This window comes from Rhea americana, unplaced genomic scaffold (assembly GCF_003343005.1).
Source record: "Rhea americana isolate MKP2758 unplaced genomic scaffold, rheAme1 scaffold_70, whole genome shotgun sequence".
In the NCBI taxonomy this organism is placed as follows: Eukaryota; Metazoa; Chordata; class Aves; order Rheiformes; family Rheidae; genus Rhea; species Rhea americana.
This window is the reverse complement of record NW_028186868.1, coordinates 2245650-2260800: the sequence shown is the minus strand read 5'-3', so window position 1 is coordinate 2260800 and position 15151 is coordinate 2245650. Positions and strand designations below refer to the sequence as shown.

The 15151-nt window shown below is 40.9% G+C and overlaps 1 protein-coding gene across 2 annotated transcripts in view; it reads right to left on the bottom strand.

The window, feature by feature from the left end:
- Positions 1 to 523: 523 nt before the first annotated feature.
- Positions 524 to 15151, bottom strand: part of F13A1 (coagulation factor XIII A chain) — a 66100-nt gene continuing 51472 nt past the window's right edge. For both annotated transcript variants that reach the window (XM_085321659.1, XM_085321658.1), the window contains exons 10-15: positions 14967 to 15055; positions 13856 to 14009; positions 12986 to 13273; positions 8317 to 8477; positions 5118 to 5254; positions 524 to 1027 (exon numbers count right to left, since the gene is read on the bottom strand). In XM_085321659.1, coding sequence (XP_085177785.1) covers positions 883 to 1027; positions 5118 to 5254; positions 8317 to 8477; positions 12986 to 13273; positions 13856 to 14009; positions 14967 to 15055 — 974 coding nt within the window. In that variant the 3' untranslated portion in view covers positions 524 to 882. The remainder of the gene's footprint in view (positions 1028 to 5117; positions 5255 to 8316; positions 8478 to 12985; positions 13274 to 13855; positions 14010 to 14966; positions 15056 to 15151) is intronic.

Sequence of the window (15151 nt, the reverse complement as noted above, 5' to 3'; positions counted from 1 at the left end):
TATTCTCTAAATAGCAGTGTCAATGCAGGACATTTGTTAGGATTGTGGAGCTGGGAGGAGAAGAATCCCAACCTGCCCCACTGAACTCTAGTTCACAACACACTGTGACCACAAAATGCAAGTTTGGTGCCATGAACTCTGAGCAGGGGCATGAAAAATTCCAGATTTTCATCAAGAAAAGAGAGGAACAGCATATTAACAGCATCAAAAATGRTGGGATGAGGGCATGAAATAAAGGAATATGTGTGGGTGCAGATACACATGAAAGAGCAAGAGAGAAARCATATTGAAGTGGCAAGTGGGAACAGAGAGCTGGGAATATTCTGGAGATAACAAATCCTGAGAGAGGCTTCCAGCAAAGTGAGTTCTCCATGAACTGGAAAATTCTAACACTTAAGATAAAGCAGACCCTGTAGCTAGAAATACCAGTTTTTAATTGCAGCCTGAATGATCTATCGTAAGATAGTATAATTCACTCTAAGAATATATAACACTGGTTTCTTCTTCTCCTTTCTTTCTTTCCTTTCTTTTCTTTTCAGTGAAATATCAGACCTTAATTAAAACTAAAGTTCAGACTGCTTTAGTGAATGGAGCCTTTCAGATTCCCTCCCAGCACTAGTGCAAAGGGCCATAAATACAAGTGAACTGTAGGAATAATATGAYCTAGAATTACCTTTAATTACTTATATCTAATTTTGAATCATTCATGATCCAGATGCATTTTTCCAGCTCTCCCCAGCATTTACAGTTAGTTTTCTTTATCACATTTTAGTAGGCATGAGGTTAACCAAAATAATAACATTTTTACTTCTCTCTTTTTTTTTCCATCTAGTGAGATATTTTGAAATACAGCTAATTAAAGGATGAAGACAGCACCTTTGTTCATAGTTTCTGAATCTGGACGTTCAGCTCACCGTACACATGCCTCAAAGCATCACAATTCAGGCTTGCAATCAACTTTCGTAACCCTGGTCGTTTCGGGGTGCATTTTACTTCCCAGGTCAATGTAGAATTTGCTGGGATTTGTCTGTAGGAAAAAAAGGAAAGTAACAATATTGTAATCATTCAGCCAGTGTTCTCAGCCTGACCCAGAACCAGAAAAACTGAAGATTGACGGTATAACACATCTTTTCTTTTCTTTTTTCTTTTTTTAAAAAAAGTTTCACTCATCCTGGTAAGTGTCCTATAAATTATTCCCTCCATCTTCCAGTCCTCTCAGAACTGACTCTGTCAAAGTCTTTTCTAGACATTCCTCCAGGCTAATTTTAAATTTCTAAAATGAATCAGGTTTTCTCTGCTGCCTGTCACTTCCTCTCACTGTCACTTTCAGGATCATCTTTATGGATAACATATCTTTCTACTTTTTAATTCCATTTTACTAGCATATTATCCAATAGGTTGCTGGTTGCTTAAATGGTTAAGCAAATCCTGGCTCAGAAGTGCTAGCCAGGTGCAGTGCTGATAAGGAACTGAGCCCCTACGCCATCTTCTACCCTGAGCAACTCTGCCACAATTGTAATATGAGGATACCTCCTCACCGACCACTTCAGAGATGACTTCTTCATGCCTATGCAAATAAGCCAAAGTATTCTTGGGAGTCCTGCAGTTAACAGTTACTCTTTTACATAATSTATGACTCTTAATAACACATAGTATAAACCACCTGTATTCTGCACTGCTCTTGATTTTCAATTTTTGCAACAATTAAGATGCACACAGAGCCTCAAGTATTGGGTTTCTGTGTTTTCTCAGTGCTTTCACTACCTTTCCTGTGCAGATTTTGAAGAGTGATATTGATCGATTGGTCGTGTTTGAGGGATGTCAGGAAGGGAACCAATGGAGGAGGTAGCATAGTGGGGAGCTATTTATAAAAATGAATGTTCTTTTCTCRCATTAAGTAAGAGGATCATGAAGTGAGCCAGTGGTCTTATCAGCATCACATGGTTATGGTAATCTGTAAACACCTGAATAAATGGGGAGCAAAGTTATTGTAAACTTTGGTCACTTTTGTCAATTCTCATCTGATAGGATTTGTCTCTCAGATGTCATGTCCTCTGCTACAGTCAAGACAGAAATGACTGCCTAGGTTTAGCAAAATTTGCCACAAGATAGAGAAACCTTAATTAGCTGGAAATTATCTAGTTTTGGTTCCTCCTACCTGCATAATTGTTTTAGTGCAAGTCTGCCCAGGCTAATTTAACCTGCTAAAAGGAGCAGCATTCTAGCTCCTTAGAGTCCAGCTCAGGTATTGCTGCATGGCACTACACTGTGTTTTGCATATACAGTCATAGATACCCTGGGGCATGTACCTTGTTTTAAAAAAGAAAAAGAACAAGAGGAAGCTCATATTTTTAGTGTAAACGTACGCGGACTGCTTTCAGCAAGTGCCTTCTCTCTTTTTATCTTTGTTCTTAATGAGAAATATGCTGTTCTCCTCAGCTGGCCTGCACCATCARATACCCACTAAAATGGCAGCATAATAAAGCAATGATTTCAATTGCTGCACAAGGTTAAGTATCTTTTTTAATTTATAGTTTATGGGAATGATCTGCAAGGGATGATCTGTATGGAAAGTGAGGAAGRTATTGTACAAGTCTCTTGTGCAGCAAGGTTTAGTCTATATTCTGAAGCATCTGGGCCAGATTCTCTAGGAATGAAAGTTTGCAGGCTGCATCCTCATGGTGCCCCAGAGAGAGAGCAGTGTGTTCATCTCTAATTGATAGACGGGATATATTTACATGCAGGAAGAGAACAGCTGTGCTGGGATATAAAACCCACCTTTTCCTACTCCACTGTCCTACTTGTAATCCAACTTGCTTCTTACTACAAACAGTAATGCTAGCTGGATATGCAGAACACCTGAAGTGACTTATGGGTTAGTGTGAATGCACACTTGGCTAAAATCCTTTTAACAATATCCATCACTGCCTGATTAATTCTCAGGTGTCATGCAAAGACTGTACTCTAGATAGGGATTGTGGCTGCCAAAGGCTTTTCCATAAGTCATACTCTTCACCTGTCTCAGGCTAATAACTAAATATCTACAGAGCCCTTCTGAATAGTCAAGGCAGAAACCTTCAAGCCACTTCATTCCCAGAATAACATTGTATCTGCTGGATCACTCAGTGCACATACCTGTTTCGTGGAGTCATTCATGTGATACAGAAAAGCTACCTTAAAAATACAGATAATTCTAGAGTCTCATCCCCGCAAACAATTGCAAAAGACACATCCCATGTGYGACAGTTCCTGATGGACAATGGAAGGAGGGAGAAAGCCTAGAATAGGTTTAATTCTTTTTTTGCAAATGGAGTAAAGCCACCTTAATCTGATTTGCCTGGGAGAGAACTTAGTGATGAATGGCTCTGCATAATATGCTGAGCCATCACCACACAGGAGCCATTTATCACTCTGAATGCAYGGAGGCAAATGTGATTTTTATTTAAATAAACTACAACTGCCCCCTGCTCTGTCCTCTGTGAGTATAACCTGCAGCCTTCATTCATCTCAGAGAAGTTAAGTCAAAAATGTTAAAATGACTAAGCCAATCCGTTCCCATTTTARATCACACTAAGAGCATTATTGTGAAGGGAAAAATATGGTGACTTGAAGGAAAGTGACGTCCGTTCCATGAGTCACATTTCTCCGTAACTCCTATGCCTTTGATGCCCCTGACAACTCTTGCTTCCTTGAAGGTGAGAAGAGCTGACAGGAGCTTTTGGAACAAGAAGTCTGCAGAACGTCAGGGGAGTCTGGCATGGCTATGCAGCACCGAGGGCTGTTACTGGGACCTGTGCAATGAGTGTGGATCATGCTGAGTCATGTTCAGCAGCGTCTGTGACGTATCAGGTGCACAAAGCAAACAAAATGTGATGCCCTTTCAAGTCATTTTTTTCTATCGGCTTCAATTTGGAGCCTGGTTTTGATCTTTTTTTTCCCCTGGCTCAGGTGCAGTCAGACTCAGACCTTCCCTACTGGCGGCAGGTGTTGCTGACATTTTATGCAGCTACTGAAGCACAGGCAATTTTTCAGACTTCYTTTGCACACACCTGGGAACCATCAGCACAGGTAATGATAGATAACATCACTTCAGTTGCCCAAGGCTCAGCAACGGCTGCAAAATCTTCGAAGTATCCCGGCTATATATCCTGGAATTGGCTAACATGAAGCTCTGTGCTGGGACAGCAACAGTATCACCAATACATGTCCACAGCAGCTCAACTTTGGGAGTCTCTATCACAAGTTCTTGTCATAGTAGTGACTGCAGGGTATGTTTCTGTCCTACCCGTGGTTTATTTCTTACCACCTGTAATACTGAACTCTAAATGGAAAAAGTGTCTAGAAAACTACCTACTTATTATACAGATACCACTGTACCAGAATTAAGTGCAACTCCTAGAATAGTGAAGACTGCTGAAGGGCTTTCCTTGCTTTCAGGCCTGGGATCATCTTGCTCCCTGYATGCCCCTCCAGGCATGCCCTGGAAAGCGATGCTACTGGAGCGAAGCTCTGTGCTTGCACATTCGTCGTGGCTATCTGGCATGATACACTCCATCAGCCACTCAAAGAGCCAGGTTCTATAGGGCCCAAATGATTTTGTGCCTTGACTTGCAAAAATCATCTGAGTTATCTGAATGTATTGCATAGTCATGATTAAWATGAATGGAGAAAAGCCTTTTTAGAAAAGCTGCACAAGACTTGATTTACGCATAATGAGCACACGGCAGTAAACACTTAATGTGCAGGATAAATCTATCTTTCTTTCTATGATAGCAGCTCACAAGTGCTATTGTCAAGCAATAAAAATAATGTAATACTGTGGAAAAGAAAACTCCAGTTGTGTTAGCAGCTACTCACAACCACTATCCCTTTCTCCAACGCATTTCTTCCATCCAATACTGAATGGATGAAATGCTCTTACAGTTTCTCTTTGCACTGCAAGGGACAGCATGACTCCTTCTGTCTGTTGAGACCTATAGTTTCTCCGTGTATTGAATTTTAAAATATGGAGACAGGGTCTGAATTATTCACCACTGCATTAGTTAYGTGTCTCTCATGAGCTGCCCCCTGTGAGCAAGAAGGGACAACCTCTCGGTTAGTTCTGCTTCCTTCCTTACCTGAAGTCCTTTTTCATCAGTCTCAGCACACCAGGTCCCTCAAGGCGAAGCGTGACATTCTCCAGGGTTTGCTTCAGAGGGTTGGTGAATTCCACAATCACAGACATTTCTCTACCAACTACTGTCTCGCCTTGAGTCTGCAAAACAAGGAAAGGACAAAGCTCCACCAGCTGATAGTAGTAAAATGGCCCACAGTGAAATCTGTAGAGTTAAATACACAGCACTGGCAAGGAAAGAAAGGAGGAGGAGGCCTCGAGTATGTAGCAAAATAACACAAGGCAGTGTAAGTCTAGTCAGAAGAAAATTGTTGGATGCCCAGAGGCTCTGCTTCTGCCTGTTTTCCTGTCCATGCAGTTCTTTCAAGCCATGTGGCAAATCATAAGGCAGGCACTCATTTCCATAGAAAATACGGAAATCTGCCTGCACAGTCCTGGAGCTGAGTGCCCAGCTGAGGGGCAACCAGCTTGAGTAAGGTCTTCCTCCCTGATATGTTTAAGGTCTTCCTCCCTGATATGTTCCTCTTCTCCAGGCTCCCTGCCAGGACAGACGTGTACGGCCTGTTCATGATGTGGAGCTCCAAAACAGAGGGGCACATCTTAATACTCTGAACTTGAAAYACTAGGCTGTGCTCCTTGCACCTCTCAGCGCTGCTGTGCCTTTCTTCCCACCACCTTACGATCATCTTTCATGGTCCAAAGGGATTCTGACTGTGTGTTTGCGCTAGACAAACCTGATAGCTGGTTGTCCTCCACAACCCCTACATAGAATAAACCTAAACATTGTACACTGGCAAATAYAAAACTGCATGACTAATGAACAGAGATCACACTGACATCTACATATATTACAGTACACAGATGAAGGGAGCTGTCTGTCCCTTCAGATCAGTGTCAGTAATACAGATGCCCAGAAAACATCTCCATACTTTTATTTTAAACAAAGAACAGATGCAAGGACTTCTTTTTACCCTAGGAAAAATTTTTCTTAGAATGAAAATTTCTCACAGAATGAAAGAAATGGACAGAGATTTGCAACCTCTGGCTGGCACAGCCCATCTGAGCCATGGACTACTTCAAAGGGATTTGGGAAAGGTGACTAAGAAAAACAAGTATCTTATCAGTAAATTTAAAGTGCTATGCTGGGGCCTGCAGCACTACTGCAATTTTTTAAGGAGTCTGACAGTTGCAAAAAGCTAGAAAGACCCTAGTCTTTGGGATCTCCCTGAGCCAAATACCAATATATTGACTGGAGTAAAGGATGAGACACTCACAGCCATGTTTCAAAAGCATTTAGCCACCTGAATTTGCAAATAGACATTAATGGCCTTTTCAGAAGCCCTATCTGAATTAGAGGCCTTATGGTCTCCTGATTTCAATTATACATTTAGATATTTGAAGATCACTGGTTGGAATTGAAAAGCATCCCAAATTCCCACACATGCAACTGAAAGCATGATCTGTGTTTTTTGTAATCTAGTCTCAAGATACATTAGAATAAGATATAATTTTCTCAACTATTAACTCTGATGATCTTAGACCAACAGAGAAAGATCAAAGGAGTATCCAGAGACACGAAAGAAAATACATTTTTCATTCTTCTCCCTTACTTTCAGATTGAGAAGTTCAGTTTGCCCATCAAATTCAGGGAAGAAGCTGGACAAGGAAAGTAGGGAAATGAGCTTTCACAGATTTCAAAGAAAACACTAAAACTGAGTTCCCTGTATAAATACAGATGTATGTAAACCTGCATATACCTACACATGCTTAAAAATGCAACTATTAAAATTTCAGGTTATTTTTACACATTACAAGCAGAGAAGACAAACTCAGTTCTGCTAGAAGACATGGTTATTGGACAACAGTCTATCCCATACAYTAAGCCTCCTTTCTTCATAACAACTAGGGAAGATAAACTATTTTGAAGCTGAAATTGGGGATTTTGGATAAGATGTTCGGTTCAAGTATTGAATTGAAAGAACTCTGTATTTTTTAAATTTGGTTATTGAAGAAGGCGTTTGAAGCAGAGTTTATTTATCTTGTTTACCTCCTCTCCAAAAAGCTCAGTATAACAAAAAACTTTTATTTTATTTAAAATAAAATAAAATTTTATTTTATTTGAAAATGCCAATAACTGGATTAGGCCTTAGTGACATTTCTGTAGTCCAAGAAATCGAGTGGAATTTTTTGCAAGCTTCATGGTAGTTTTGATCTACATTTTTAAAAAGCTTTTTCTACAGAAGGTTGCTGTTTCAGWTTACCATATGTATTATTATATGGAAACCTGAGCATTGGTTCAAATAAATATATGGGAAGAAGGAAGATCTATAAACCCAGATTTCTTCCAATATCCTGAATTTTAGGGTGCTTCATTCATGATTATATAAAGCTTCCTGACCATTTTTTTTAATATTATGTAAAAAGCAGATGCAAGTGACATCATTCAAAGTAGATGAAGGCTCACTACTTTTGAAAATAAGGCATTTTATCTGGATGCCCAAGTCTCAGCCCTGAAATTTTAAAGTCTTTGCCATACAACATAGGGTCTTATCCTATCAGATTCACTACGCTATCACATTTTTGTAGATACGATACCACCATCCACAGAAATGCTTGAACCTTCATGAAACTACACTGAAAGCGCATTCACAGAGTGGCAGCAAAGCAGTATCCTAAAAGCATCATCCCAGACAAATGTTGMCTGTCCACATTTGGAGGAACTTTTCACAAAATCTGTAGAAGCTTTTCAAGCAAATTCACCATAACATTATTGCCCTTTATTCCTCTGTGAGAAGTCTGTGTGCTGTGTTACTTTAATTATAATTTCTGAAGACTTTTGAAGTAGTTAGAGACTTGAGTGACATAATTTCTTTTACCCTGAAAGTTTCTCCAGCTTTCTCAAATCCTTTCCCCTTCATCTCCATAGAGATCATCTAGCTCCCTACAACTACAGGTGATGCCATCAGCTTCAGTCTTTCAATGTCGGGATACTCAGTACACTGTATAACATACGCACGCACGCTCACAGGCTTTGGCTAGCTGCTGCTTATAAGTTCCATGTTAGGCTGAAGGTCTAACACGCAAAAGCACGTGCACACCTGTCCCAGAAGTCAACGTGGCAGCCTGATAGTGGCCAGTCTGTGCAAGGTATAGTTGTGCACCAACCCCCGCCCCCGCAACAACCACCCTGGTCCCTGCAGTACCTTGATATGCAGTGTGGGAATTTCCAGTACCACAGCTTTCTGCACAGCCAGAGTCTTTCCGGTTTCCTTGATCCGTGCCGTGACAAAGAAATGAAAGGAGGCTTGGTCCAGAAGCTCACTTAGGTACTCGCTTGATTTGATCACAACATCAAAACTACTAGCTGATTGGAGAAACAAAGAAGAAAAAAGGTGTCTGAAGCAATCTGAAGGCTAGTGATTCCTTCCCTCATGACTGCCTCTGCAGGCAGCAGTTATATGAGTGAACTGAAAAAGGTGACCAGGCACCAAAGGATGACTGCTAAATTATCTTTTTTCTTCTTTTTTTTTCTTTTTTTTTTTTCTTTTTCACCTCACAGTTCTCCCTCATACTTTGTCCTCTTTTCATTCAGGCTGAACTCCCTGGGGCAAGGGTTATGTCTGCGTATATCCTCTGTCCAGCACCCGTCACAGTGGGCCCAGGTTGTTGTTTAAGGTTCTTAGGCACTACCACAAAATAAGTAAGGATGGCAATAAATAGTCTTGGGGCACAGTGGTCCAAACCAGCCTTTGAATATCTCGCTTGTAAATATTTACTCATTTATTTCACCTGTGTGCTTTCTCTGTCTCTCTTCCCTGCAGAGTGATGCCACTGGGGATGCTGCCAGAGCAGCTGTTTCAGCGTGTGAGTCCATGCTGGCTACCTGGAAGGCCACCTGCTCTCCAGAGCAGTGCTAGCACTGCTGGGTATCCGCCTCTGCCCTACTGCCTGAAAATTTAGCAAGCGGGTTCTCCTGTCTTCAGCATCCCCTCGAAAGAGCTTTCATATGCTTCCAGATGATAATTATTGGAAGGAACAAGTCCCCCTTGGCTAGAYGGCTGAGATGCAGGGAATCATTAATTTTAACCATATTGAATTGCAATTCCCAGCACAGCAATGGTGTGAGAATGTAMTGTACAGAGGCAGACCTACTAACTAAGTGACCAGGAAGAACATATAGATCTGAAGCTCTTGCCTCAATAAACATTCATTACAACCCTAGTAAACATATCAAGATCTCCCATCTGTTAACTATGATTATTAYTGCTATCCATTATTTGTATTGTATTTGTGACATACACTGTGCACACTGAGATAACTGAAGTTAATTGAGTAAATCATATTCATCCCTTTTCACTCTTTTGATCCACTTGCATCAAAACTAGTTCCTTGATTTGGTTTCAGAGCTGTTCCCTTGATGATCACCTGACCTGGATTTACCAGGCCACCCTTAAATTTGTTTGATATGCTCCCTTTCCCTTCCCCTCACTCTGTATCTCTTATAAAAGAATTTCCCATAATGCCACAAATCATAAATTATAAAGAAGGTAAGGTATTCTTCATCTGTGCAAAGTAAATAAATAAATAAGTAAGATGCATTCTAAGTGAAATTTACTTTACAGGGGAAGGAAAGAAGAACTTTTCTGTTTAAATTTAATCACTACAGGAAAAAAAGAATAATTGACTTTCATTTCTGTAGCACTGGCTGTGCTGGTAAGTTGCCAGTACCACTTAGTGCACCTGGGAAAGCTAAGGGAGACACAAAACTGAGCTGCCTTACAGCCTTTCAAAAAAAAGGACAAAACTAAATATAACTGAGTAGATGTGAGAGCATCTTTGAAGACACTAGAAGGTTTAAGATATTCAAATCCTCAAAGATGTTTTCAACCCCCACAATTCCTTTAATTGGTATTCTGCAAATCATGCATTTGGTTCCCGTTTGAAAACTTTGTTTGCTTCATTCTTTCAATAGCATGGTCTGGAAGAATGCCTTTGACACATCTTCATTATATTGTAAAATTTTGTTACTTCCATACGTATATATATATACACTTCCTGCCATGAACTAAGCCTACAAATTCTGCTTGAGTTCCTGAGAGGGTATCCTACTATCGCACCTTTGACAGAGTATTCTCACGCAGTTGCAAATGATCACACTACCTTCCTTCACACTGCCTATCCACAAAGACACAATTCCTGATTGAATACACATTCCTTCCCAAGGCAAAGGCAAAAGAATTCATGACATAACTGGCATGTTTTATTTTGTCCTATCATGGGATAATGTGAACAGAAAGTCAGTGACTGTAGCCATGAGCAGTCATTTCCAACTTGAAAGGTGGCAACACCTTAAAACATATCACTTTTGCCAGGTGTAGCAATGGGGACACACTTTTGGTACACATACAAAAAAGATTATTCTTTGTGCTCTGCTGTCCAGTTCCTGTCTACGTTCCTTCACCTTTGGTCACTATAATTTAGAATTTCCATCACAATTTCAGGAAGCTTTTTTTCAAACCATTTACTGAACTCAAAAAAGAAAGAATGATGTAGCTCCATGAAGCTTAAAACCTCACCTATTTATTTCATCCCTTGCACAGAGGAGATAGATAGATGAACCTCAAAGCATTGCAGAAGCTGCCTGTTAAGTGATACTAYCTTACATAGACCTTTAGTGCAAGAGTGGACGTAACCCCTGGAACTAAGCACAGAACACAGAYGAAAGGTGAAGTAGATATTTGCACATCTCCTAAAATACTTCCAAATTCTCCTCCTGTCATATAAGCAAAGGAAGAAAGTAKTATAGTATTTAGACCAAGCAGCTGAAATTGATCTCTTTACTGTGACTAATCAAGTTTCTAAAGTTTTGCAGCATTTTAGATCAAATACTTAACAACTGATGCAAGCCAATAAAATAACACTGCTTTTTGATAGAATGAATTGGAACAACCCATTACAAGCCAGAGATAACGCATTTCCAAACTCCTCCCAAAAGAGCTGGGAGAGTTYGAAAGAACAGATGAGCAGCTATTGGGGCTTTGCTGTAGATGGAAGGCAGAATTTTCATTAATCTTCGTCTGTAGCTCCCTGTAAGCGGACTCCTCCTTTATTGAGATTAATCATCTTCAAAGCAAAATATATGGTTTCAAACAGTGCTCAAAGTGAAGGAGAAAACTGAGGGATTGTTTACAGACACAGTTAGAACTGGGATTCCACAGAGGGTGGGACAAAAAGCAGCCTCTTTGAGAAGTGAGGACTCACATTGCCTCCTGAGCTGGGAATGCAGCAGAAGCCGTGGGCTACAAATTGATCTCTCACAGGAGCAAGASCCAACCTCTGTGAGCGTCAGAAGCTCTCCCTGAGCTCTCAGTTCAGAAGGAGCCAGCAGCTACTGGCAAGARCCTCTCACAGAAGCAAGATGCTGCCTGAGATAGGTCAGGCCCATCTGAGGGGGCTGCAAGTCACTGCTACTCAGAAAGCAAAACCTACACTCCCTGAGAGGAAATGGATCAGCAAGCGCCCAGCACCTTGTGGGGACATCCTTGGTTTTTCTTCTGCTAGCATCTGGTTCACACCCMTTACCTCATACCACTTTTCTGACAGATGAGAAAATTCAGAGGTCAGCCAGGGAGGTTACGATCTGGAACCAGACTCAGATCTGGGGAACACATCGTCTGGTACCCCACAGTCCTGCAACTCCCTCTGTACTCAGTAGAGATTGCTTTTGCTCTGTAGCAGCATTGAGAAGGTAAAATCATGGCTCCTGACTTGCTCAGTGGGGAATTCCAGTGGAGGATCCTCTGACTTAGGCAGGAGGGAAGGCCTTGATCCCTTAAAAGCATGTTATCACCTTTGCTGAGCTGAAGGCTGTGATCCAAGAACCCAGGCTTGTCAGGGAAACAAGTGTTTGACAGTCACCTGTTGCTGGGAGAAGCCAGGGCTCTGCAACCAGTAGCACCTTGGACACTAGCAGGTCCCTGACACATACAGAAGACCTTCTGAAAGGGACTGCCATGAATGACAGGAAACAGCTTGGTTACATCCAAAGTAAAAAAGAAGAACATCCCTTTTCCCTGTTGTGAGCAGTGCAAAATCCAGCCTTCAGTTATGTGTGCTAAGCTACAAAAAACTATTTTTCTCATGAGAAGAGGGAGGCAGTATCTTCCCACCGCAGTCCAGAGGGCACCAGGAAAAGTACATGTTACATCTGTAAAGATAACTCATCTTAATGGTATATGTCCACCTGACAAACTCCTTTACTATAGGTAGCAGCACGTTCTAGTTGCAGCTGAACGTTTTAGGTCACTGTAAATGTACAAACTCTGAACCACCCAGTTCTCCAAAACCAGCTGTACACCTGGAACCACTCTGAGACTCTCCCTTGTCAGGTTCTTCCCAGTGAGACAAGACAGTCAACTCTTTTTGTCCCGGTAAATTGCATGCGTGGAATTAGACCTTTTTTCTTCTGGAAACTGTTCTTTTAGGAACAGTTCCTTCCTGAGCTATTGGAAGGAGATTGAAAGTATGAAAGATAATACCTTGCAGCTTAATAACTGTGCCTCTTCTTTTTCTTGTGTACTAAATGAGAATAATTAACAGTTCCCAGACATGCAGGTCTGTATAAGAAAGCATTATACAGGGAGAAGCAGCCTGAAGAAAACAGCCTCAGCTTTAAATGACATTGGTAGCACAGCCAGAACTGGAAGCATGGCCTCCTGAAAACCAATATAGTATTCTATCCTTGATACCCAATATAGTATCCAATCCCTAACTACTAGATTTGGGTACACCATGCAAAAAAAAACTTTGGTGATGGTTAATGACACAGGGAAAAAAAGTTAACATATTTGGAAACAAGTATGCCAGTCTTACATGAGGAGGGTTCCAGTGTCACACTGAAAGAGTGTTTCTTGAATTCACTTTTCTTGACTCCTGTATAAAACACTATATTTCCTGAAAAGTATGCAGTAGCATTGTAATAGTTGTGGCTTTTGTTCTTGAAAGTTATAGTGACTTTAAAGTCACTGCCAAGGATTGCCTTTTGCACTTGGAAATCCATGTCAACATCTGTCTGTGGATGATACACAGTATCTTGGGTAATTTGCTTTTTAACACCATACATCACAGCAGTCTCAAGAGCCAGTCGCTCCTCGTGTGAGCCTAGAAATGAATAAAAATCATATTAAAAGAGAAACAGGAGTACTGCACTAACCCAGTCATCAGTCACAAGGGTGCACAACCACAAGGTGTTTGAAATGAACAGATGAGGAGAGTCACACTTCCTGTGAAAATGTCAAGCATTAGTAGAACTTCAGAACTTCCAAGTGAGTTGCTTTTAAAGGTTCAAGTCATATCAGGTAAACTGACATAGTTTCATTGATGTTAGTGGAGCTAAAAATGATGTATTCTGTGTGAACATCTGGCCTTCTGTGTCTCAGGCCTAAGTAAGAAATGCCTAAGCAGCTGTTTAGAAAGCCTATAACTGTTTTGAATGCTTCATGTTACTCCATGACTACCCTTGGTTTGCACTATAGCTCATTCAGTCTGAAGCATTTCTGAGTAGCAAACAAAGAACCACTGTTCTGCAATGGATTTGGGTGGAAATAGAAATAGAGAGTTTTAGAGGGCACTTTGGAAGCTTTTCATGCAGTGCCTTCAGTGCCAGAAGTCTGTAAATATACAGTGTAGGATCTGTTTGTGGTAAATCTACCTCAGTGAGGTCTCCATACCACTTCGGGTTACCTTCTTGGAACTTGTACTCCTCAGTGATGTCCAACATTCCATCACCCCCAATTTCCTTGGTCACAATCAACTTCCCAACATGAGTCATGTCAACTTTTTCAATCACTTGGGCTCCATTTTTTTCCCTTTTTGAGTAAACAATATCACTATTCACCTACAAAATTAAATAAAAAAGGACTGAGTTAGGAGAGAGAGAGCGGAAGGAAAGCCAACATATCTCCCCTGAAAACAATCATATCTTGACCCAAAGTCCTACTAATTTCTCCCATTGAAATCCCATGTTTAAAATTAGACACATGCTAWGATAAGGACTAGATACATTTTGCTATTTACAAGTTCAGAACACCAGCCAGTGTAAACATGGGTAGGCAAGAGAAATGTTGTTCAGACTCGGGGAGCGTGTTTTACACATTCCCTGCACCAAAGAGCTTCAGGTCATACAGAGGGGAATGCTTTATAGAGTAAATATTTAGTTTTTGTCTCTTCTATCCTAAGCATATACAATTCAATTTGAGAGAGGCTTGTTCYACACCTACTGCAGTTCTGGGCACATCAACTCTGGTGGTGCGAAAGGTTAACAACCCCAGACTGGGCCCTCTCCCTTCTTGTGGAGGTCTTTCGCTATGAGATCTGCCAGTTAAACTGCTCACAATAGCACTTCCTGACCCACTGCAGCCAAAATGAACGTAGTGAGCAAAGATGTCTTTAAAATCACCTCATCCATTTTGACTGAAACAAGCAGGGGACCTAACGTGCCCAGCTTAGCGGCAAGCCTGAGAAGGAAGTAACAACCAACAAGGGGTGAAGTTGAGCAGCTACAGGTAGTGACTCTACTACCAGCATAGCTGAAATCTGGGAAGGATAGATAGACTGAAGCTTGATATGAGGCAGAACAGTTTTTCCTGCTTATTGCATTGGTGAGCAGAGATTAGAGAAACCTCTGTCACACCTTCTGGCCTGCACATCACAATATGATTGTGAGATTTGTCTCTGACATAGTGGACACAGGAAATAACACTGCAATTCATAAACTGCAGTGGAGTTCTTTCTTCTGTCTCACCTATATTCCCACTGATGTCATTCAATGAACTAAAATTTTTTAGTTATGTACCTCAGCAAAGACAAAAGGAGCATCAAACTGGAAGCAAACGTGACCATGTTTAACGGCTTGAACTGAAGTAGGGCCACATCTGTACATACCTGTGTGGAGAAGAGAGGGAAAGTAAGAGAATGAGTAATTTTTGTAATTAAAAACTATATAAAAATATTATGTTTTCTCTTAGAAAAAAAATATTG